At 40.0% G+C, this 22,733-nt stretch overlaps 1 protein-coding gene across 4 annotated transcripts in view; it reads left to right on the forward strand.

The window, feature by feature from the left end:
* The window catches only part of tmem132e (transmembrane protein 132E), a 373,228-nt gene that overhangs the window by 343,207 nt on the left and 7,288 nt on the right, over nt 1-22,733 (forward strand). For all 4 annotated transcript variants that reach the window (XM_058626897.1, XM_058626899.1, XM_058626896.1 and 1 more), the window contains 2 exons: nt 2,096-2,375; nt 17,294-17,488. In XM_058626897.1, the coding sequence (XP_058482880.1) occupies nt 2,096-2,375; nt 17,294-17,488 (475 nt within the window). The remainder of the gene's footprint in view (nt 1-2,095; nt 2,376-17,293; nt 17,489-22,733) is intronic.

Genomic DNA, 22,733 nt, shown 5'->3' on the forward strand with positions numbered 1-22,733 from the left:
AAGTGGCATGTGTGGCACCCGTGTGCTTTTCTGCTTCAAGGTCTGACGTCTTGTGCGTTCAGAGATAGAGTGGTTGTTCTGGTTGTTTCAGTCACGGATCCCACGGGTCCTTGAAAGTGTGTGAAGAGACAAATTCTTACAAATTCCTTTGAATTTGATGTCAACCAGCTCGACCATTCTCCCCTGACCTCTGGCATCAACGAGGCATTTCCGCCCTGTCAACTGCTGCTCACTGGTCATTTTCTCTTTTCTGGACCAAGCTCTGTGAGACTCTAAAGAGATGGTTGTGCATGAGAATCCCCTGTGGATCAGCAGTTTCTGAGAAATACTCACATCAACAGCCATGCCGCGTTCAAAGTCACCTAAATCACCTTTGTACCTCATCCTGATGCTCGGCGTGAACTTCAGCGGGTCGCCTTGACCGCGTTTACGTGACTGAGTGCAGTGAGTGGCTGCCATGATGCCGTGGGGAAAAAGAAATTGGCGGACAAATTTATCATGAATTAAGTTCATTCAAACTAACGTTACCAAGTTGCAAGTACTGTTTTATCCCACAGTGAGGAAATGGGGAAACACCAGAGACTGAAATACTGATGATTAACCAAAACTAAAACATAAATATAAATGTTTACTTATGAACAAGCAGTTGATGAGGTGTACCTAATAAAATGGCTTATGATTGTAATTCCCAGTTCTGTTGTCATGAAGCAGGTAGTTGTTTTTTTGGGGGGGTTTTAGCAAGAAAGACTTTTCTTTTGTCTCTTCTCTGGAAAGTCTCCAGTACAAAGTTATTTGCCAAAGAAAAGGTTGGTAATGATGAGGTGTGAGAAGGAGGCGAGAAAAGATGGATTAATGATCAAACCCATTAACGGCTGGGTGAAAAGGTGATGCATTTGCTGGTGAGAGTATTAGCTCTCATGAGGCCCCTGTGCAGGACAGAAGTGCTCGGCCCAATAATCGGACACGGTCACTGGCTCAGTGGGTGGGACGTGGTCGGCGGTTGATGTCCCCCGCTGCTTCTCCTGACTCTCAAGCTGTTCACATCGTTAAGTCAAAGCAGAGATTAAGTGGAGAAGTTCCTCTAAAGGGGAAACTGGCACACTGTCAAATCCGTCTGAGGGAAGTTGGGTAACTCATGCATCTTGCTGCAGAGCAGATTGCGCTCGGTCGGGGATGCACCTTGCGTGTTTAACCCCGCCGCCCAGGGCTCCTGTGAAATACGAAGGGGGCAGCGGTCCAGAACTCCTTCCCCGCTGGTGTGGAGGACATTTTTTCTCCCCGCCGTAGCTTCATCACGACGGATCATGTGATGGATTCGTGTGGCGCTGAGCCAGCTTTCTCATCAGCGGTGTGATGTCAAATTATAAAGTGAGTCGGGAAGTCGGCAGCAGCTGAATTTCCATTTAAAGTCCAGTGTTTAACATAAAGAAGGGCTTTATTATGGAATTAGACTGTGTTATCAAGCAACACTCTTTAATTAAGAAGCAAACATCTGGAACTCCTAATATCTCAAAGATAATCTGTCTTATTTTTCAGATTTATTTTTATTATTACAATTATTACATTAATAATTATTAGTGCCATGTCTGATGTAGGAGGAGAAAACTTGTCCAAGACCAACACTGACTCAAAGCCCGTGTCTACTATTAGTCCATTGAGCTGTCGCTCCAAACTCAGTAGCTAATCAGCAGGCAGCTTTCTAAGGAAAGCTCCGCCCACATACATCTGGGGTTATAATCCTTTCAGGTCCACTAGAGCGCCCTCTAGTGGACCTTAAAGGAATTGCAGGTGGTGTAAAAATGGTTCGATCGACCAAAATTCTTTGAAAATGTTTGTATATCTTTTCATCTGGTGAATTCACAGATTAAAATAAAGCTAGTTTCACTTTTGGTCCAGTTGTATAATAGTTGAACCAGTTATTTTTATCTGCATTGAGATTTGTGTTTATTGCTGCATAAAAATGTTTGTTTACTACATTTTAGTTTGAATGTGGGCCCAACATTTGAAGTGTTTCAAACTGAAATCCAGGAAGGTTTGAGATCCATGAATATTTGATATAATGAGTATTTTTATTGTCCCTTTGTCTCTGCCACAGAAGCACCAGAGACAGCGACGCGGACGACGAGGACGACGAGCGCCGCGTGAGTCGGGGCTGCACGCTACAGTTCCAGCGAGCCCTCGTCAAGGTCCTGACCCAGTTCCACACCACTTCCACAGAGGGGACCGACCAGGTCATTACAATGCTGGGGCCCGACTGGCAGGTGGACGTCACCGACCTGGTCCAGGACTCGCTGAAAGTGGCTGACCCCAGGATTGCGGAGTTGGTGGACCGGACCGTCCTGGTGGGCCTGGAGCTGGGATCCACCGCGCTGAAGGTGAGTAGTGGGCCACCTTTTTAATACCGCCAGTGCTGGAATGTCACATAAATCAGGAAATGAATAATTAAGTGTCCCATGGATGAAAAATGATGCTTCCGGGTGAGGAGCATGAAAGTTGGGAGGCTGAGCCTTAAATGTGCTCTCCACAGCCGCCGCACGCAAAAAAAATGAAGGCTGAGGTTGAGAGCTGAAAAGAGAAAGATTTCAAAGTCGGAGCTCATTACTCTTCCTGACGTTACAGCAGCTGTTGGGAGCTAAAGACGCTACTCCTCTCTCCGACTGTCACCGACTTGTTCAAGGATAATTGTCTTTTATTAAAACTTTGGATTTATTTCCCGAGCTTGGGTCATCACTTCTATTTATTGTGATGCTTTTGTGCTCCTCAATTTACTGCTGATATTCAGGGGCACAAAGTATCCGCGGCAACGCTCGAGCGAAGTCGGGACGGGACGAGAAACATTAGCAGTCAAAAGTATATCCACACACCTGTAACAACACAATCCTCCGAGTCTTTGCGTACCCAACCGAGGCAATTACGCGACGATGTGGTCGATAAGCTGTGATGGATGGTTGCCGTGGTGTTTGGCTTGTAATTTTACCTTCTCTCTCTCGTCTTTATTTTCTTTCCCAAATAGCTTTTACTAACCAGGGGTTTTGTTTAAAAAACTGCCCCGTGGTTTAATTCCTTGTGTCCCCCTGCCATGGAAGAAAAATGGTTAGAAAAATATTATCATTATTATTATTATTATTATTAGGATTTTCTTATATATGAAGTCTTCACTGGAGCTGTAATAAGAAAGTTTCCCCCTGTGGTTTTTATCCAGCATTTAGAGTCCAAGCATTGGAGTGGAGTGGAGGCCCTGTTGTTGTTCTTCTTGTTCTTCTTTTTCTTCTTGTCAAATGATTTAATTTTTGATGGCTTGAACACTCAAATACCCAAATTTCATTCACATTTTTGTGATGCTATTATCTTTTTTTCCCATGGAGAACAAATCATATGCCTTACCAGAGTAGCCTGGACAACCCAAATTTCTCAGAGTCAGCATTTCCATTTATGTTCCAGTTTTTCTCTCTTTTTTGTCTTTTGTTTGTCTCTTCTTTTTTTTTATTTATTTAGCCAGGAAGGTCTTGGTTGAGAGACAAGATCTGTTCTTCCAGGGCGTCCTGGTCAAGATTAGCAGCGTAGATAATACAAATAATTACAGAAACAAGTCAATTACAGATATAAAACTCACAGCACAGTATAAAAGTTAAAAGGAGGTTGATTAAAAGAGAGTTAAAAAAGAGCGATATAATGAAGTGCAGAAGCATACAGGTCATACTAAATCTGAACCCCTTCAAAAAGGCAATGAATGCATTTGAAATTGTTTAAAGAAGTCAGTGTTTTGTGCAGTCTTACCAAATTCAGAGTTTACTCTGGGAATATTTAAAAAAAAAAAAGCTGAGAGGAGTTCAGATAATAAAAATTATTTATATAAGGAAGCGACTCTTTTTTTAAGTGACTTACCAACGCTTCATTGGTCATTTATGACGACCGAGAGCAGCGATCGGTCAGCGAGCGTGTTTTCTTTGAGTTTTTGATCACCTGTCAAAGGTCCCAGTCTGGGCCTGTCGGGGAGAAGAATCCAGTTTGCCTGATGGATGCGACACATGACGGAGGAACAAGGAGGGGGGAAGATATGAGTCGCTGATTCATCATTTTAGATGAATCAATGAATCATTTATAATCTACCCAAGGGTGTGAATAATTGCGTACCAGTTTACTACGAGGGGGAAAAAACAGAGAAAATAAAGCCTTCAGAAAGGTTTCACTTAAAACTATAAGGTGGACTGGAAATGTTAAGGGTTTTCCCAGCGATGACCTTTCAAATATTGCTGATTCGGCCAATCAGTGCCATATAACTCACAACTGGCACTAATTAACAAGATGGCTGCAAGTGGTTGGAGTTTACCTGAAGACACCACTAAGTGTCCACGAAAAGTTTGCGAGCTTGATTCTACTGCTTAAAAATAATCCCCGGTTTGCTGAACCTCCAGGGATTATCTCAATGGGGACCTTTGTCTTGTTAAATAAAGATTAAATTACAGAGTTCCCTAAGACTAGAAACAGAGTCTAGAAGAGGAGCAGAAGTCTAATTCTCTATCAGAGTTCTTAGTGATCAGTTATTGCTAAAAAATAAAAAATATCTTGCATACTCCACCTTTAACTTGGCCATTCATGATACCATGATTCGTCCTCTGTGTACCATGACTGTCTGTGCAGGACACTGTGACATATTTCAGTGTGTAACAAAGCAGTGGGAGGACATTTCCGTCCTCAGAGCCACGTTGCTAACATGGCTCATAAATGAGATGACATTTAATGTGTCTTCAGAGACGGCTGCTGTCCATTGTTGTCTTCTTCGCGTGTCAGATTTCCCACTAGGACGTCACTTCTCTCAGGTTTACGGTCACATGATCCGTGGCCACTGAACCCGAATCTACACACACGAGCTGTAAATACATGCCGGGAGGTCCTTAAACGAGAAATGAGATCTCCGCCGACTCACTTTTCATTCGGCGCGAATGCGCGATGGCTGGCGATGGAAATCTCAGCAGTTTAAACGCTGCAGCAGAGAGCCGAGGCTGGGAGTGAGCGGCACTTCTCTCAACAATGGAATCTTCACTCCGTCCGAGTCTTGAGAGACTGATGCAAATTGTCCACCAGCTCATGAATAGGAATCAAACGTCGGCGCGGCTTTTGTCCACTTTTCCACACTGTCCCCGACATGTGACGTCTTTGTTTCTGGATGAATGGATGAATGGATGATTACTGCGCAAATTAATAATTTCAATGTGGGAATGCACAAAAGACATTTAGAGGTTAAAATAGTATAAATAGCAGGTTCTTAATTAATGCCACAAACGTACATTTTTACCCCGTGGTTAGGGAGCAGAATTGTGAACTTTCCCAGAATGCAACCAACCTGGTGGGAGTTGGACGTTTTAATCCTGAGGATTAATGAACAATAGCCGGTTCTCAGTGTGAAAAGACAGACTTGGACTCAATTCAAAGTCAAATCTTTGGCGCGGGGATTATTTGACTGATGTCAGCCAATATGCAGTCATTACAGCAGAATAGAAACAGAACATCTATAGAATATGTGGTGCACATTGTATAAATAGTGGAAGTATGTTCATTTCTTTGTGGTTTAGATTGAACAAATGTCGATAACACATTATAAATTGTATGTTTATATGGTCAAACTGTGTTATAATCTTCATAAATTGTTTAAAATAGTGTGAAGTATAGGTGTGGGTCAAAATATCGATTTGGGGATATATTGTCGTTCTTCCTCGTGCAATTACGATAATCGATATCGATATTTTAATGAATTAATTAAGGTGCTCTAGGGTAAAAAGTCCCTGCTAGTTTCACTCACCGGGCGTCGTTACTTCATGTCTCCTCACGGTGGCGCTGCTCCTTTGTTCTCTACAGTAATTTGTGGATAAATAGGGAAATCCTGCACTTTTAACTTGTCACGCTAACATTTTGTTTTCTACTGTGAGACAGTCTTGCGATATATTGAGTATCACAGAATCGTTGTATCGTGATATTATCGGTATCGTGGACCATGTATCACGTATAGTATCGTGAGGTACCCTGTGATTCCCACCCCTACTGTAAGGAAAGCCACATGTCCTCACCTTCATACATGATCATTGTTGTTACAGGAACTTGATATTTGTCCCCATAAGGAAGACGATTCCCCTTAATGTGACTGTGTAAATAGATTTAAATACTAACATTCGAAGCTGAACGTTTGCCGGACGGTTAAAAGTTGAAAGCGATGTCATGTTTTCCCTCGTGTCATGTGTTACGTTTGTGTTTCATCAGCTCATTCCGTCAGAGACGCTGGATCTTTAGACATCAGTGCTCGTCAGGTGGACGGAGCCAGGGAAAGTTAAACCGGACGAGAATGATTCACGTTGGTTCTGCGGTCACAGCTAAAGCTGCAGCGAGTCTCATCTTCTAGTCATTTTAACACCAAGATATAATGGAATTATTTATCATTAACAGTAAAAGTATGAGCATTAAGGGGTAGGGATGTGATTTAGGCGCTTTCTAAATCCATTTAAAACTATTTAAGTTAAACCACAGGAGACAAACAGCCTTCCAGGTCCACCGTCTTCATAGTTTTGCATCTTATCTAACATAGATTTTATTTTGTTTTGACAGGATGCACAAACCAGCTCATTCAAGTCTTGTTTTTATTTAATTCCTCTCTCCATTTATCCCCATAATTACCTGCAGGATGAAGCTGCTGTGTGCTCTTTTCTTAAAAACAAAAAAAAAGATCAAACCTCATCCCGAGTCCCCGCACGTCGACGCTCCCGAGGGAAAAAAACAATTTCCCCCGTGGTTTGAGCTTCAAAAATAAAAATAGTACTTTTAAGAGCACCTGCTTGAAAAACAACAATCTCTCCAGCAGTCGCGCGGTCACGCGCGCATGTCGTCGGTAGGCATACAAATGTGCCTGAATTAGTGGGAACGACATGTTCTCGCTGCTGTGATTTACACTGACTTTTTTTTTTTTTCTTTCTTATCTACTTTTAACCTGAAAGAGCTACTTTAATGTCATAAAGCATCATGAGAGCGGTTAAATTGCCTCCTGCAGATCCCGTCATTATCGCCGGTGGTGAAATAGCGTGCAGTTTGGAATGCAAAGAATCCTCGGTGCAAAAAAAAAAAAACAAAAACAACATTTTAACGGTCAACTTTGCTGCCTTAATGAGACATGTGTGATTCTCTGGAGACCTTGTTGCCTGAAAGGTGGCTTGCCTTCCTCAGGTGTGTGATTCTTATCTGTAATTATGCGAGACGCCAACATATAGACAGTGCTGACCGAGCTGTGAGCGCCCCCTGCAGTAAGAACCAGGCACAGCCAGCAGGGACACAGGGAAAAAATGATTGAAGCCACTTAACTAAAGGCTCTCACAGTGTTCCCTCTCCCACACCAAACTCTAGAGAGAAAATCTGCATTTTTAGCTCGTGGAAAACAGGAGCTGCTGGTCTACTGCTGTCTTCTAGGTAAAGTTTTTATCACTGAGATAAATCGGAACAAAGAATTAAAACCCCAGAGTCACAAAATAACACATCTGAACTCACTAATCGAGGCAGAGGTGATCAACAACCCCTGAGTGCTGTGAAGCAAAATCGCTGGTTTTCTCTGTGGACTTTGGTGCAGAGGGGAAGTCATTTACAAAACCACACACACTTTAGTTTTCACTTGGAAAACACTGTGTAATAATGAGTTTAAAATCAGCAGATATAAGCATAGATTTTAGTAGGTAAGCCTCTTGTTATTGGGCTAAAAGTAGCCCTTACACCTGATTAACCTTTGGAAAACTGCTCACTCTCCCACACCAAACTCCATGGAGAAAATCTGTGGTTTTTAGCTCATGGAAAACACAGGAGCTGCTGGTCTACTGCTGCCTTTTATGTTAAGTTTTTATCACTGAGATAAATCTGAACAAAGAGTTAAAACCCAGAAATCACAAAATTACCCATTTCAAGTCACTAATTGAGGAAGGAGTGGATCAACAACTCCTGAGTGCTGTGATGTAAAATCACTAGTTTTCTCGATGGGCTTTGGTGCAGAGTGGAAGTTGTTTACAAAACCAGACAAACTTGAGTTTCCACTTAGAAAACACTATGTAATAATGAGTTTAAAAGCAGCAGATATGTTTTTAAGATAGTGTAGACTTGAGTAGGCATGGATTTTGTAGCTGAGCCTCTTGTTAAAGGCCACATAGACCGGAAGCTCCAATTAACGCTGCGTTTGTGTGTGTATCTGCGTCATTACCTTGTTTGTTTCAGAACATACAGTTCAGCCACTGCTGAGAAAATAGTGTTGTATTGTTTTCCTGGGCTCTGCGAAGCGGATCGGCACTTCCCTATGCTGATGTTGTCATCAGAAATTCTCACCACTCCTCTCACCACTGTAGCGCCTCCTTGTGCGGGCACTAGTCCGGGCACATCCGGTTGCGTACATTCAACCGCAGAAGAAGAAGAACTACTCTTGTTGTAGCTGCTGAGATGCAGAGCATCCACCGTGCCAGAGGGGGAGCTGTGTATCTGAGAAATGGCCTACCAATTACGTCACTTCCAGGTACCTGGCCAATCACAGGACAGTGGGAAAGCTCTCGTTGGCTGGCCAATCACAACACAGTCCACGTTCTGGGGGTGTGATTTTGGTCTGAAACAGCGCGGCTGACGAGAGCGTCAGTGAGGAGATATTTTGATCGGCTCGTTTGCAGCGACTAGGAGGTTTTTAACGATGAAAACAAGTTAATATATGTAAGTAGACCTCCAGAACTAACATATATGTGCTATACAAGCATTCGATGTCACCTTTAAGTGGCTAAAAGTCGCCCTGAAATTCAAAAAGTCAAGTTCTCAGGCTTGTATGTGCAGCTTCCTGTAAATGCGCGAGGAGACCTTGTAGCCTGAAAGGTGACTTGTCCTCAGGTGTGTTTGTTGCTGTAGCAGACATCATAAGGCAGCTAATGAAATCTGCAGCCCGGCGTGAATAAATCTTCCGCTGATATTCCGCTGCCCCGTGCTCAAGTGTGATTTATTGAGCACAAGGTTGGAGGAGACAAGCATACACTGAGCGGAGCATGGCGGAAGATAATGTCATTTGATGGAAGTCATTTGCACCAGCGTGAGCGAGCACTGGCCCGTGTTTGGAGAGGAAAACCGCGCCGGTCAGTGTTAAATCTGCCGCTCGCACGCCGCCATCGATCCTGTGATCCTGCGAACGTCAGCGAAGGCTGAGGAGACGCCGCGAGCCACGAGCCGTGAGCCACGACAGACAGGAGTAGCAGCGTGATAGAGAGCATGTGAAGTGTCACTGCTTTGCCGCTTCACTTCACTTCACTCGGCCCTGCTGCATCCTGCAGCGCCGATGACACATTCAGCCGGGAGCTGAGCTGGAAGCAGCGACACCAGCGCGGCTGACCTCTCCTCACCGACACACATGACCCACGTGTGACACATTTATCACGACCACGATTCAGTATTCATCCCAGTCGTTTAGATTAGACCATAAGGAGGCCAAGAAAAAGAAACACTCATTCAAGTAGTTGTTTACTTCACCGGTGTGTGATTAGAACTTTAAATAAACATTAGAAATGGTAATGGCACTGTTGTTACCATAACTGGCAATGTTGAAAAGTTAAAAGTACTTTCAAGCTCCAGTCCATAACTGTTGTTGTTGTAGATTATTATAATATAGTGTGATAACAATTAAAGTTAAAAAATGAGGGCTGCTATGATTAATCAGTTAATTAATCATCAACTATTGTTATCATCGATTCATGGGTTTGAGTGTTGTTGTGTTGTTTTTAATAATTAAAAGCAGCTCCGTGATTTTCCAGCTTCTTAAAAGAAGTCAGAATAAACAGAATCATTTTCCTTTGTGGACAAAACAAGACATTATTTTTGGGGTTTGGTAAGCGCTGACATTTTTCAACACTTCATGGACCAAACAATTACTCAAGAACACAATAGCTCAGTTGACGTTGTCACCTCACAGGGAAATATGCTACTGACCACTTTGAAGTTTAAAAATAAAGTTTAAAATCAAGTCAATTTCAGCAAAAATCGACTGGTGAAGAAAACACAGTGAAACACGTACACGCTTTAGTGGAAACCAAAGTTCTCAACATAAACGCTCTGGTTTCAAACCTTTTCTTTAACAAACGCATAGAAAAGAGGCATTTTCACCATTTTGTTTGCAGTTTAGCAGGGGTATACTTCATTTCCTTCATCTTTTGGGTGAATTTTAAATAAAGTGTCAGAGCATTTCTGTGTGTTTTCACATCGCGGTTATCATAGACATATTTTTCATATTTTTAACGGGATTAAAAAGATCCTGTACAGAAGTCAGGAGAGAAATAGTTTTTAGTCTTTACTAAAACTCCCCATTTTCTTCACACGGTCTTTAAGTCTTATTAAGATGAAGTCTTGAAGAGTTTAGATGTAGATTTTTATGATATTATAACGTGTTTCTGTGGGAGCTTCAACGTTTAGGAGATCAGTAACTGTGGTGGAAGTAAATGAGGCAATCTGAGGGAAGCTAAAGACTAAATTGCCGCACTTCATCAGCGAATACACCCCGGACTATTTCAGATATTGGTAACAGAGAACTCTGGGACTCCTGGGTTTTCTGTCTTTTATTTTTAATGTGACAAAAGTTCTGTTTGAAGCTGATTCTCCCTCTGCTCAGGAGCCAGTTTAAAAACGCAGCGTTAGTGCCAAGAGAAAGAGGAATAAACGTGTGCTCACTGTTTGTCTCCGTGTTCCAGAGTCTTACTCACTGACTAATTCTTCTTTTGTGTCGCTTTTTTTAATTAAAGATTTACAGGTGACTTAAAGTAGGAAACTATCATGAGAGAAATGATAGAAAATAACTTGTAAATGAACATAAAATTGACTAACTTCACTTTTAATAGAACTTGCGCCTGTTTTTATGCGTATGTTTGTGTTTGTGTTTGTGGAGTTGGCTCTCTTAGTGATGTATTCTTTCAAATTTCTGCCAATATCTCCAGTATTTTGTATCCAAACAACGTGAAAGTCGGCGCCGCGCACACTGGTGCACTAAATGAGTCACTTGCCAAGTTTGAAGCCTGTCAAGCGAACTGTCAGACAGTTATATGATTATAACTGTCCATAACTGTGTTTTTATACGATCAAAATAGACGTTTATTGCATTTATAGATGTGCACATGTACATTTATTTATTTCATCTGCATGTAAGACGAGTAACAAGAGAATCAAGCGAGGCTTTTGTATTCTTGACCTAAGCATTAAAACTGGGGTCGTGGGCCAAAGTTGGCCCGTCAATTGATTTTGTTTGGACCAGCAGACTTTTGTCTTTAGTCTGAAGTTTATTTATTTTATTATTTATACAAATCTAAATATAATCTATTATTTTAGTAGGATAAAAATGCTCCTTAATGTAGTTATTTAAAAATGTAATTTATTGTGTGAGTGTGTGTTTAAAGCAGAGGTAGAAAATTTTATTTTGCTTTTATCCAAGTTCCTGCCATGTGGACAGATTAAAACTGTCCATAACTGTGTTTTCATACGATTAAAACACAGGCGTTTGTCGCATTTATGCATTAATTACTTATAAATTTATTTCATCTGCACGTAAGAAAAAAAAGGATCAAGAGAGGCTTTTGTAAAAGTGTTTCTGAAAAGAAGCAGCATAGCATATAGGACAGGGCTGCCCAAAGTGGGGGTCATGGGCCAAAGTTAGCCCACCACAGGGTTTTGTTTGGACCACCAGACTAATGTTTAACTTTATTTATTTTATCATGGATAAAAACCAAATATAATTACTGTTTGTTTATTCTGTTGTATTTTTGTAAGATAAAGATCCTTCTTGAAAAGGCAGAACAACACTGAGCAGGAAGTCCAATCCAATCCAACTTTATTTGTGAGTGCTGTACAGAATAATAAATAAAAGGGAGAATAAATAGTAGTATCAAAGCCCACACAAAGCAATAAATTACATCTAAAAAGACACAAAACATGGATAAAGCAAAATCCAAACAATAAAAACAGATGCTAACAAAATAAAGCGACAGTGTCAGCTCCTTGTTTCTCAGAAGTCCTCGCTGAAGCAGCTGTCATGTCATGAAAAGTTGTGTTAAAAACTGACTTAACCTCCACTTAAAAAGGCTGATATATGATTTAATGTAAAAATAAAACAATGTGACATAAACACACAATGTAAAGTTGTTATTTAACTACGTTTAAGTTGAAGTCATGTTTAATTAAGGAACCTGGAATCCAGGGACTTGCATCTCCACCTAAATATACTTCATAGGGTGTATCCTTTGAATTTAAAATACACAGTAAAAGTCATATATGTTTTTAAAGTCCACATTCAGCCTCATCTTTATATAATTTGGCGTCTGTGGGCGGACGTGTAATGTTGGTAAATATCTCTGGATACACGGCAGCTGAGGAATAAAAGCCCACACGATATTACGAGTCTTTGAAGGAGATTATTACACTAACCACAGTCTCTGGTTACATTTTCTCTCTATTCCATAAAATCAATGCACAATGTGGCCAATCGTGTTGTGACATTTTGTACGCGGTCGTCGGCATCGATTTCAACTGTGTTTGTGATTTTCTTTTCTTCAGCGAACCTAACGTGGAACAGCAGAAAATCAATAGTTAGCACTTTTCACTGCTTCTGACCTCAGCAGGATTTATGCACGGACCTGTGTTTTTATGATTATTATCATGATGATGATTATTATTATTATTATTATTATTATTATTATTGCCATTGTTGTTACACAGAAGTCGACTCTGCTCAGGACGCACCCTTCACCTCCTCGTCACCGCCCGTGAAATGACTTGTTAATCTTCGGCTTCTTTCAACAACCCGTGGGAAAAATAGTCTTGAAATTAAAAAATAAAACAAACTTAATGCATATATTTAAGTTTGTAGCAGTAACAACTCCAGAGTCAATGCAGCTATTTGCAGGTCAAGCTTGTGTGTGTGTGTGTTCACTTGTATTTGTTGCCTCTTTTCAGGCATAAATGAGACCAAAAGTCCTCATTAATGCTTTCAGACAGACACGGTTCTGGACCTAGTTCTGGAGTCTCAGAACCTTGGTGTTTTCTGGTGAACCAGCCCACGTTCACACCAGGAGGACAAAGTAAACAGAACACCAGTACTTTTCTCAATACTTCCTCTACTTCCTGTTTGTCTTCACGACCCAGAATAAGACACGCCCACTGATGATGTCACGGTTTGCAAACTATATAGTTCCAGCAGAGAACCAACTTTTTAGGTCCCAAACCAATGTTTTTTCAGGGTGACTACGTCCACCCTTTCAAAATGAGGTTGTAAAAAGGGCTAATGTAGACCAAAAACCTGGTCCTAATGAGGCAATTACCACTCTAGCTTATCATAAACGTGATAATCCATTATTAAGTAAGTTTCCTGGTCAAGTAAAGACCATAAAAGACAGAAAACATCAAATATTGTAGTAAAATCTTGAGACGGCGGGGGAGCAGGGGAGAAAAACGAACAAATCTGTGTTTTGTGGTAATTACTCGCATGTCCACAGGGGGGCGATAGAGGTCCCACACTGGAACTTTTGGAAATGAAAATTGTATTTCCTGAGCCGGTCTGTGTGTGTGACAATGACATGATGATGTTAAAAGTGTTTCGTCAGTGTAATGGCAATAGAAAAACAACAACACCATCTGTGTTGATATTGTTTTCACTCTGTTCTTCTCTTGGCCACGGAAATGAGTTTGTTTGTTAGTTTTTTTTCTCTTTTTGTGGGAAAGTGACAAATGGATTTATGGCACGAGACGGTGAAGAGAATATACATCTGGGTTCTGCTTATTCGGGCTCATTACTGCCACTCACAGGTCACTTGACACTGGACATGGCTCATGTTGGTCAGTGTTTGAGAAGTGATTCGGGGCCTTATTGTTGTTAAAAATCTAACCTGGGGGGCCCCAAACATTTGTGGGTATATCCTGTCCTGTCGGTGCCTCTGTGATAATAATAGTTTGTGAAGCTATGCAAGCAGACAACTACAGGGCACTAATTCTAGTGTTTTTCCCTTTGTGCTCCTTCATTTTGTGACTTGAGAGCCTTTTACTCACATGATGACAGTACACAGACGGCCACGAAGCACACACAGTGCGACATATAAAGCAAAATGTCAAGGACAGAGGAGAGGGGGGAGCTGCAGGGGAAACAGCTACAGAAGGACGCGTACGCGCCTAATGGCAGCACTTAATTGTTTCCAAGCATTAACCTCTGCAGGCTGAGGGGACATTAGTAAAGAACATTACACTCGTCCTGGAGCTGCGCAGTAGTTTTTCCCTCTTTCATTCCTTTTCTTTTCCCCTTTTCTTTGCCACACAAAACAGTCGTCATGACACCTAATGAATAAAATGTCGTCGCCGGCGTCGCGAAGGTGACACGGTGAAGGTCTGGTCCTGAAGAGCACCGTAAATACATGGGCTTCACTGTCAGACCTAAGCACTGCTGCACAAAGAAGCTATTTCTGCAGGTGTATGTGTGTGTGTGTGTGTGTGTGTGTGAATATAAAAAAATAAAGTGTGGATTGGGTTTGAAAGAGAGTTCAGGACAGGTGAAGGCAAAAAATCTCAGTGCAGAAGAAGAAGCCGAGCAAGTTCCCACTTCACAAACAAACGCTGAGAGATTTCTCTGTGACTCTTTGTTTTCCATTCATTTCACATCAATACATATATAGACGAGGAAATATGAGATGAAGATCAAGTCAAAATACAAGTGAAACCCTTCAGGATGACTGAAAACTGGAGGTTTGTAACACCACACCAAAGTCCATAGAGAAAATGTGCGTTTTTATTGAGCAGTGACACAGGAGCTGCTGGCCCACTGCTGCCTCGTGTGGTAGGTTTGTGCTATTGAGGTTAATCTGAACGACGGATTTCAAACACCGAAGTCATAAAATATCACATTTGAACTTACTGATGGTGGCAGCAGTGGATCAACAACTCACTGTGTGCTGTGATGTAAAATCGCTGATTTTCTTAATGGACTTTGGTGCGTGGCGTAATCGGTGAACAAAGGAACAGTAACTTCATTTTCTGGCAGGTTTAAACTGTTTAAGTGGCAAACACATGGACTTTGGTGTGAGAGTGGTTTACATTAATGTAGAAAGAGTTATGATGAAACTAATATTCAGGAACTTCAAAAATATGTCGCACATAAAGACAAAAAGACACCTCACAGTCCATGTGTGTATTATTTTCATATTTATTGATGTGATTTGTGTTGCCCACGACTGACAGATAACATCATAAATTCAAATTTAAAAAGTCATTTTCTCTGCTTCACTCCTGACCTTTGACAAAATCTCAGCGAAGCAAACTTCAGCTCGGATAAGAACCTGAAGCTCGAGCTGCAGAAAAGCTCAAAATAAAAAGTTTAGCAGGCAACCGGAGCCTTAAAACCTTTACTACAGCCCCCGTCAACTGTAAATCTCTGGCACGACAATAAATGAACGTTATGTACTTCTCAGAGTCGCAGGCCTGTTATTTTTATTTTTCCCCGTTGCCATGGTGATGTTAGGATCTGATAAGTGTAATGTACTGTGCGCTGCCCTCCATGCAGATCATTACATAAATGAACTCGGCGAAATACAAGCAACCGAGTCTGCGAGAGATAAAATCACCTTCTTTATGCAGCCAGCCTGTTTCACCACAAATACACCTGTGCCACTGCTTTGTATGCATGTTGACACCCTGTTATATTATGTAAATATATGTATATCATTATCATGTTTTTCAGACTTTCTAGCTGTTGTCTCTGGATAAAACATAAACACGACTGATTTAATACAACGGAACGTCCGTTTCTGTTTGTCCCTTGCACTTGCACATGTTAACCACTAGATGGTATAGTTTATGGTGCGTTCCACTTGGTTGGAACTCGGAGTTACTGATTGCAGAGTTAAAAATGTACAGTACATGCAAAATGTAGCAATGATTTATGGTGTTTTTTGTGTGTTTTTTGTGAGGAAAAAAGTGTATATGTGTATCTAGTTGATGTTATTTTTTGATCCAGGTGCAAATCTATACACAGTTTATTGTAAAAGTGATGAAATGATATGTGTTTTGATACAAATTGGTGAATCTACTGCCCTCTCTGGTCAAACACCAGCTACTGCAGTCACGTTTCTTCGTCCCCATCCACACAGAAACATACAAACAATATTTTTTTTTTTGTCGTTTTGAAAAAGTTGAGACACGTTTCAGGAAATGTCTTGGGAACCTTTTCCAAATGACCGTTTCAGCGCTCCTGAAATGCTGTTTCCATGTGAATTGCTTGATGTCCCAGACTCCTCCTCTTTTTATTAACCCGTCTTTCTCTGTCTCTGTCCACCTCCCCCTTGTGTGAGCGATTGAGACGCCCGTCTCACTGAGAAACTGACCCACCCTCAGGTCTCAGCCCACTTCTTGGGCGGAGTTTGCGTCAGAAGAAGGGGGTTTGAAGCAGAACTTTGCAAGTCCGGTCGCCTTTGCGCCCTTTTTCCTCTACGGAGCTCCCCCTACAGTTTCGGAGTAGATATTTTTACAATTTACACTGTTGTAAGATCACAAGTCCATTCCGCTAACAGACAGTAGGGGGCAGTGGAGACAGCTAACCTGTCTCCCCACAACAAGTCATTTAACTGTCACACTGACTCTGAAACTGTTAAATTGGGGTAAAAATCCGGCATAGTTGTGCTTTAAGACGTTGATGGGAAAGAGCCCTTGCCTGTCTGGAGAAGGACAAGGTCACTGCTTGTGACGATACGCCCTTTTACTTTGAGTGAGTCCCTGTGTGACCTGTCGTTGCAGTTGCAAAGTGAAATGATGATATATTAAAAGTGAGTAAAACACCGGGTTCACAGTCCTGTCACATGAAAAAAAACACCCTGGAATGACTGCGAGAGACGAGGGAAGCTGTAAATGTTTCTGGTTCTTCTTCCACGAGGAGACGCTCAGACGGACACGAGTGTTTCTGGTAACCGTCACTTTGAAAACAAAATCCTTGACCCTTCTTTCTTTTTTTTGTCTCCACCGCCTGATTGATTACCTCTCCGGCATTTCTTTTTAGTTTTTTTCCTTTGTTTGTTTCTTACAATGATAGACAGCGACAGCACTGACGTGTGGATTGTAGACAGACCGGAGCAAACACCAGCACAAAGCACTTTAATCTAAAATTGTCTTGTCATGGACGTTATGAGCTGCAGGAAGACAATAAAGCTGGTGTCCACCCTGGACTCGAACAATGTCCCTCTGTCATGGAGAGAAACAATAAAAGTTTGTTTTGTTTTTTTATGTTTTTCAGGTGGAGTCTCCGCTGGCCGTGGACGCGGTGCTCGGAGAGTCGGCGTTCTCCGTCACCGACGAAAAGGTCTCCATCACAGAGCTGAGGGTTCACACCGTCGCAGGTCTGACGCTGTCGCTGCAGCCGAGCCCCGGCAACAGCCACACTATGGTCGCCAAGGCAACGGGCATCCAGACTCTCACCACTCCAAAACAGGTACAAAAACATTAGATTATATTGTTTGTTTATGTTTGTATGAAAATGAACGAGTCTCAAGAGTGAATGGTGGGAAAAAAAAGGGTTAAAATTCACATGTTCTTGTTAAATGTAAGTAAATTAGAAGTTGTCATGACTTTTTCTTTTATATCAACACATGAATAAAACTGTATTTTTTAAAAATAATTCATTAAGTCAAATATAAACAAAGGTAATTCACGAAGCAGCAGTAAAAGTTTTATGGTAAATTATCGCTAAAAGCATTAGCAAGAGATTGTATTTTTGTCGTACTAATCTTTGAACCGTTCGAAAATTGGCACGCAAATCAGAACTCGCCAAAAATGTTATAAAATAAGTAGAATACATGGTGCACGAAACTTAGTTGCACCAAGTTTTGTGGAATTTGATTACATGATATATACATATATATATGTATATATATGTGTATATATATATACATATATATATATGTATATATATGTGTGTATATATATATATATATATATATATATGTACATATACATATATAAATAATACAAATGTAATTCTTGCCTGAAGACACTGTAACATGTGGACAATAGGAGCTGGGAATCAAACCACCAACCTAAAAGTTACTGTACCTGTGAACCACAGCTGAAGTCACACCAAATGTTTTTATTTTACTGGAAAATATGTTTTTTCTTCATAATTATTGTCCTTGTAAACGTTTTTACTAACTTTACTGATACCTTCTGTAACATTAAATAATCAGCATTTTCTCTGCTGTTTGTACATCATAAAATACACTTATTTATACACAAATGTAATTTGCCCAATTACTTGCAGAAGGTTGTGGGTAGAGTTGGACGTTGGCGTGTTGTGTTTGGGGTTAAGGTTGAACTCCAAGTCTCCAGGGAATAAATGTAGGGCAGTGAAATGTGATATTAAGTAACAGAAAAGTAAAAGTGTGTGTGTGTGTTTGTGTGTTTGTGTTTTCTGGTAAGAGCCACCTGAGGCATTTGCTCTCTGGCACAAAATCCCAGCAAACATTAGTGCATAATAATCTGGGAAATGAACAACAGTGTTGTAAAAACATGCAAAAGGGCACCAAAGACCTGACTACATATTTATTTTTGAGTGTGTGTGTGCTGGTTTTTAAAGTTACCAGCACTGCACTTGAGTTAAATATCAATTGTTAGTGTTGCTTTCACATTAAAATCTCATGTATATGGATGAAGTTAAAGAAAATATCCTGGGTTTATTTCCACATTCCTAATTGAGGACGACGCTGCTCATGTTTGGGCTCAGCAGTGGGAAGTCAGGTTTGTTTTTAAATGAACGCTAAGAATTTAAAGATCATCCTTGTCTTTTATTAGGTTAAAATCAACACAGATTTATCCAAAAAGTAAACAGACTCAAAACATATGAATAAATCAATGTTGTACATAAAAAATTCATCAATAACTTACATTATATAAGCTCACAGAAAACACTGATTTAGGGGAATTAAGTGATTACACAGCCAACCTCAATTTTTTTCTAAAATCGAGTCTGTGTTTGTTATTTATACATTAATTTTGCATCACACGTATGTTTTATTCATCATGAACGTCAAAACATTTTTATTTTGAAATTCTGTAAAATGTCTTAGTTTTTTTTTTAAATGTATTGTTTGAAGCAGCCAGGAGAAGGGAGGCACAAACTCAATATAATCGAGATTATAATTGGTGACAACATGAAAAACAAAGATTTTATCCACTTAACAATTTTGTAGAATATACATCAGCTGAAGTGTACATTATCTTCAGAATATGCTCACTGCTTTTCCTCGTTATTAGACCAACATTTCTGACCTGAAAATTAAGTTTTTATTTGCCTTTGTAAGCTCCTCCTCCCCTACACCAAACCGCATTGACAAAAACAGTGATTATACTTCACAGGATACTGCAGTTGTTTATTTTCTGGCCTGACTATATCACTACATTCACACGTGTTCATTTGTGACTTCTGTGTTTGAAAGTCATTGTTCGGACATACAATCATCACACAAATGTACTGATCAACGCAGCAGTTGAGCAGAAACGTGTGTGTCCCGCGAGCTAAAATTGCTGTTTTTTTCAATGGGCTTTGGTGCAGTAGAGTGACTTGTTTACAAAGCGACATAAACTTCTGTTTCTTGGCTGTTTAGCACAAAGTTTAGCTAAAGCAGAAATAATATTCAAACAATAGTTTACACTGCCAATACTACCAGCAGACAGATTATTATTATTAGTTTACATTTTTGTTAACTAGCTATAATCTATTTTTCCAGATATCCCCAGTGTTTGCGTGTTTTCGCTGATTTTGCACAGGGAGCACACAGAGAACGTAAAAATATAAGTACATGGTACAAGCCCACTTCAGAAGTCTTTTTTCTTTTTTAAATATGGGTATTTGGGGAGCTGTCATGTAGCATTTTAGTACAGTGCATGCAGCAGTTCTGCATTTCCCTGACTACATAAACTTCTTATGCCTTATTAATGCTTAGTGTTCTGTTTCCTTGTTTCTCGCTCTCCTGAGAGGGAAAAAAACAAACTTTATTTGCAAGTCCCAAATCCGGTGGCTCAGTCAACAAACAGGCACCACTTTCACTTCTCAGTAATAATAAAATTATATCTCCAAAGCTGCAGCCACAGTGGTGATAAAAAGGACAAAGGCAGCTGCAGAGAATGTGAAAGCAAACCAAACAGCGGCCAAGCCCGGCAAAGTATTACCACTGATTTATTCAGCTTTAAATATTTACTGATTCTTTTTTTACCCCCTCTTTTATAAAGTGATTGTTAGCTCCAGTATGGAAGAAATTTAGAAATTTCCTCTTTGAATCCTTGCACCTGGGAGAAGATATATAAAGTACTTGATACTTGAGTAAAAGTAAAAGTATCTTAGAAAATTACTTTGGGAGAAGTTGGAAGTCACTTTTTTAAAAATATTACGCAAAGTAAAAGTCTTATACGTATATATAAGTATATGACATTTACTGTACTTACGTTATCTTTCAGCTGGAAGGTTGTGGGTTCAATTCCTGGTTCTGCTTGTCTGTATGTGTCCTTGAGCAAAGACACTTAACCCCATGTTGCAGCGTGTGAATGGGTGAAAACTGTCGTTTAAAGCATAATACCAACTCTTCTTCTTCTGATTTTATTTGGTAGAAACGATGAGCAAAGATAGTTAGAAGAAATGTAGTGGAGTAAAGGTAGAAGTACACAAATTATTTATCAAATATAGTGGAGTACACAACTTATTAAGTAAAAGTAGAATTACACAACTTATTTAGTAAAAGTAGAAGTGCACAACTTATTTAGTGAAAGTAGAAGTACACAACTTATTTAGTGAAAGTAGAAGTGCACAACTTATTTAGTGAAAGTAGAAGTACACAACTTATGTGTTGAAAGTAGAAGTGCATAACTTATTTAGTAAAAGTAGAAGTGCACAACTTATTTAGTGAAAGTAGAAGTGTACAACTTATGTAGTGAAAGTAGAAGTGCACAACTTATTTAGTAAAAGTAGAAGTGCACAACTTATTTATTGAAAGTAGAAGTGCACAACTTATGTATAGTGAAAGTAGAAGTGCATAACTTATTTAGTGAAAGTAGCAGTACACAACTTATTTAGTCAAAGTAGCAGTACACAACTTATTTAGTCAAAGTAGAAGTGCATAACTTATTTAGTAAAAGTAGAAGTACACAACTTATTTAGTACAAGTAGAAGTGCACAACTTATTTAGTGAAAGTAGAAGTACACAACTTATTTAGTAAAAGTAGTAGTACACTATTTATTTAGTGAAAGTAGAAGTGCACAACTTATGTGTTGAAAGTAGAAGTGCACAACTTATGTAGTGAAAAGTAGAAGTACACAACTTATTTTGTTAAAGTAGAAGTGCACAACTTACTTAGTAAAAGTAGAAGTGCACAACCTATTTAGTAGAAAAAAAGTAAAAGTAGAAGTGTTTAAATATAAATAACTAAGTACAGATACTTGAATTTTCTACTTAGTACTCTAGTACAGTAACAAAGTATTTGTACTTTGTTGCATTACAACACTGTGGATGTGTGTGTGTGTTTGTGTGTTCACCCTCTCATTGGCTCACCGGTCGTTCACAATGCAACGACAACCACATCAAGCATCGAGAGTGAGAGAGAGAGAGAGAGAGAGAGAGAGAAAGAGAGAGAAGCGAGCATTAAATTCCAATTTTTCCTGCTTTCCGCTTCTTGGCTACCTTGAAATTTAATTATTGTAATGTATTGTCCTAAGTGCTCTCCATGGCCGGGCCATAAAAGGCAGTCAATTCCTCTGCCGGCAAAGCTCTCAGAGGAGCACTGCAGCTATTTCAAGCCATTTGATTCTGTTTCTCGGGGAAAAACTAAACGTAAACGTCCTCTATTACTCCAGAAATGAATGAAACACATAAACTATGGATGGGCGGCGTCGAAAAAAAAAAAAATCAAGGTCCATCTGCGTTTTTTCCCTCCTCTTTTTTTTCCGTTTGGACAAAGTTGGAGCGTTTGAGGAGTGAGAGCTCCACCGTGTGAAGGTTCGTCGTAAACCATTTGTGTTTTGCCACCGTCACTCTCGTCAAAATGAGCGACTCCATAAGCCATAAATGAACCGGAATACGATCATTTATCCTTCTCCAGCCGATGCCGACGCCGAGTAACGACGTTTCCCGGAGATTGTTTTCTGTATGTGTGTTTTATAATCCCAGCTGTTTGTGTTTAATTTACATCCACATAAGAAAACCTTCTCTCTGGCGCCATCAAAGCACAAATCAGTGAGGGAAATATGAAAATGTGTGAAACGTCCTCCAAATTGCGGAATAATTTATGGAAATTGGCAGGAATAAGTTTGTGGTAGTTGAATTAAAATTAGAATTTAAAAAACATTAAATGGTTTATATGATGGATTGTTTTGCTTTATTTTGACCAGATTTGTGATGTTTATGGAAATAGCCAGATAATGTTAATTGTAGAATCTGAATGCTGAAGGTTTTTAAAAAAATAATAATAATTATATTAATATTAATGTAACAAAACTTAAATTACCTGAGGCTAGACCACACAGCTCCTGTGTCAGATCGACTTTTAAATGAAGCTGCCCGTTGTTTTGTCGGCCTCGAAACATCCACCATCCGCCCGTCTCTTTTATTTTATCCTTAATCAGCTTTTTCATTGCACAGTCATTCAATGTATTATTCAAATCATCCACATCAAAGGCTGTCCTCATTCTCGTG

The sequence above is a fragment of the Solea solea genome, chromosome 4, assembly GCF_958295425.1.
Source record: "Solea solea chromosome 4, fSolSol10.1, whole genome shotgun sequence".
Classification (NCBI taxonomy): Eukaryota; Metazoa; Chordata; class Actinopteri; order Pleuronectiformes; family Soleidae; genus Solea; species Solea solea.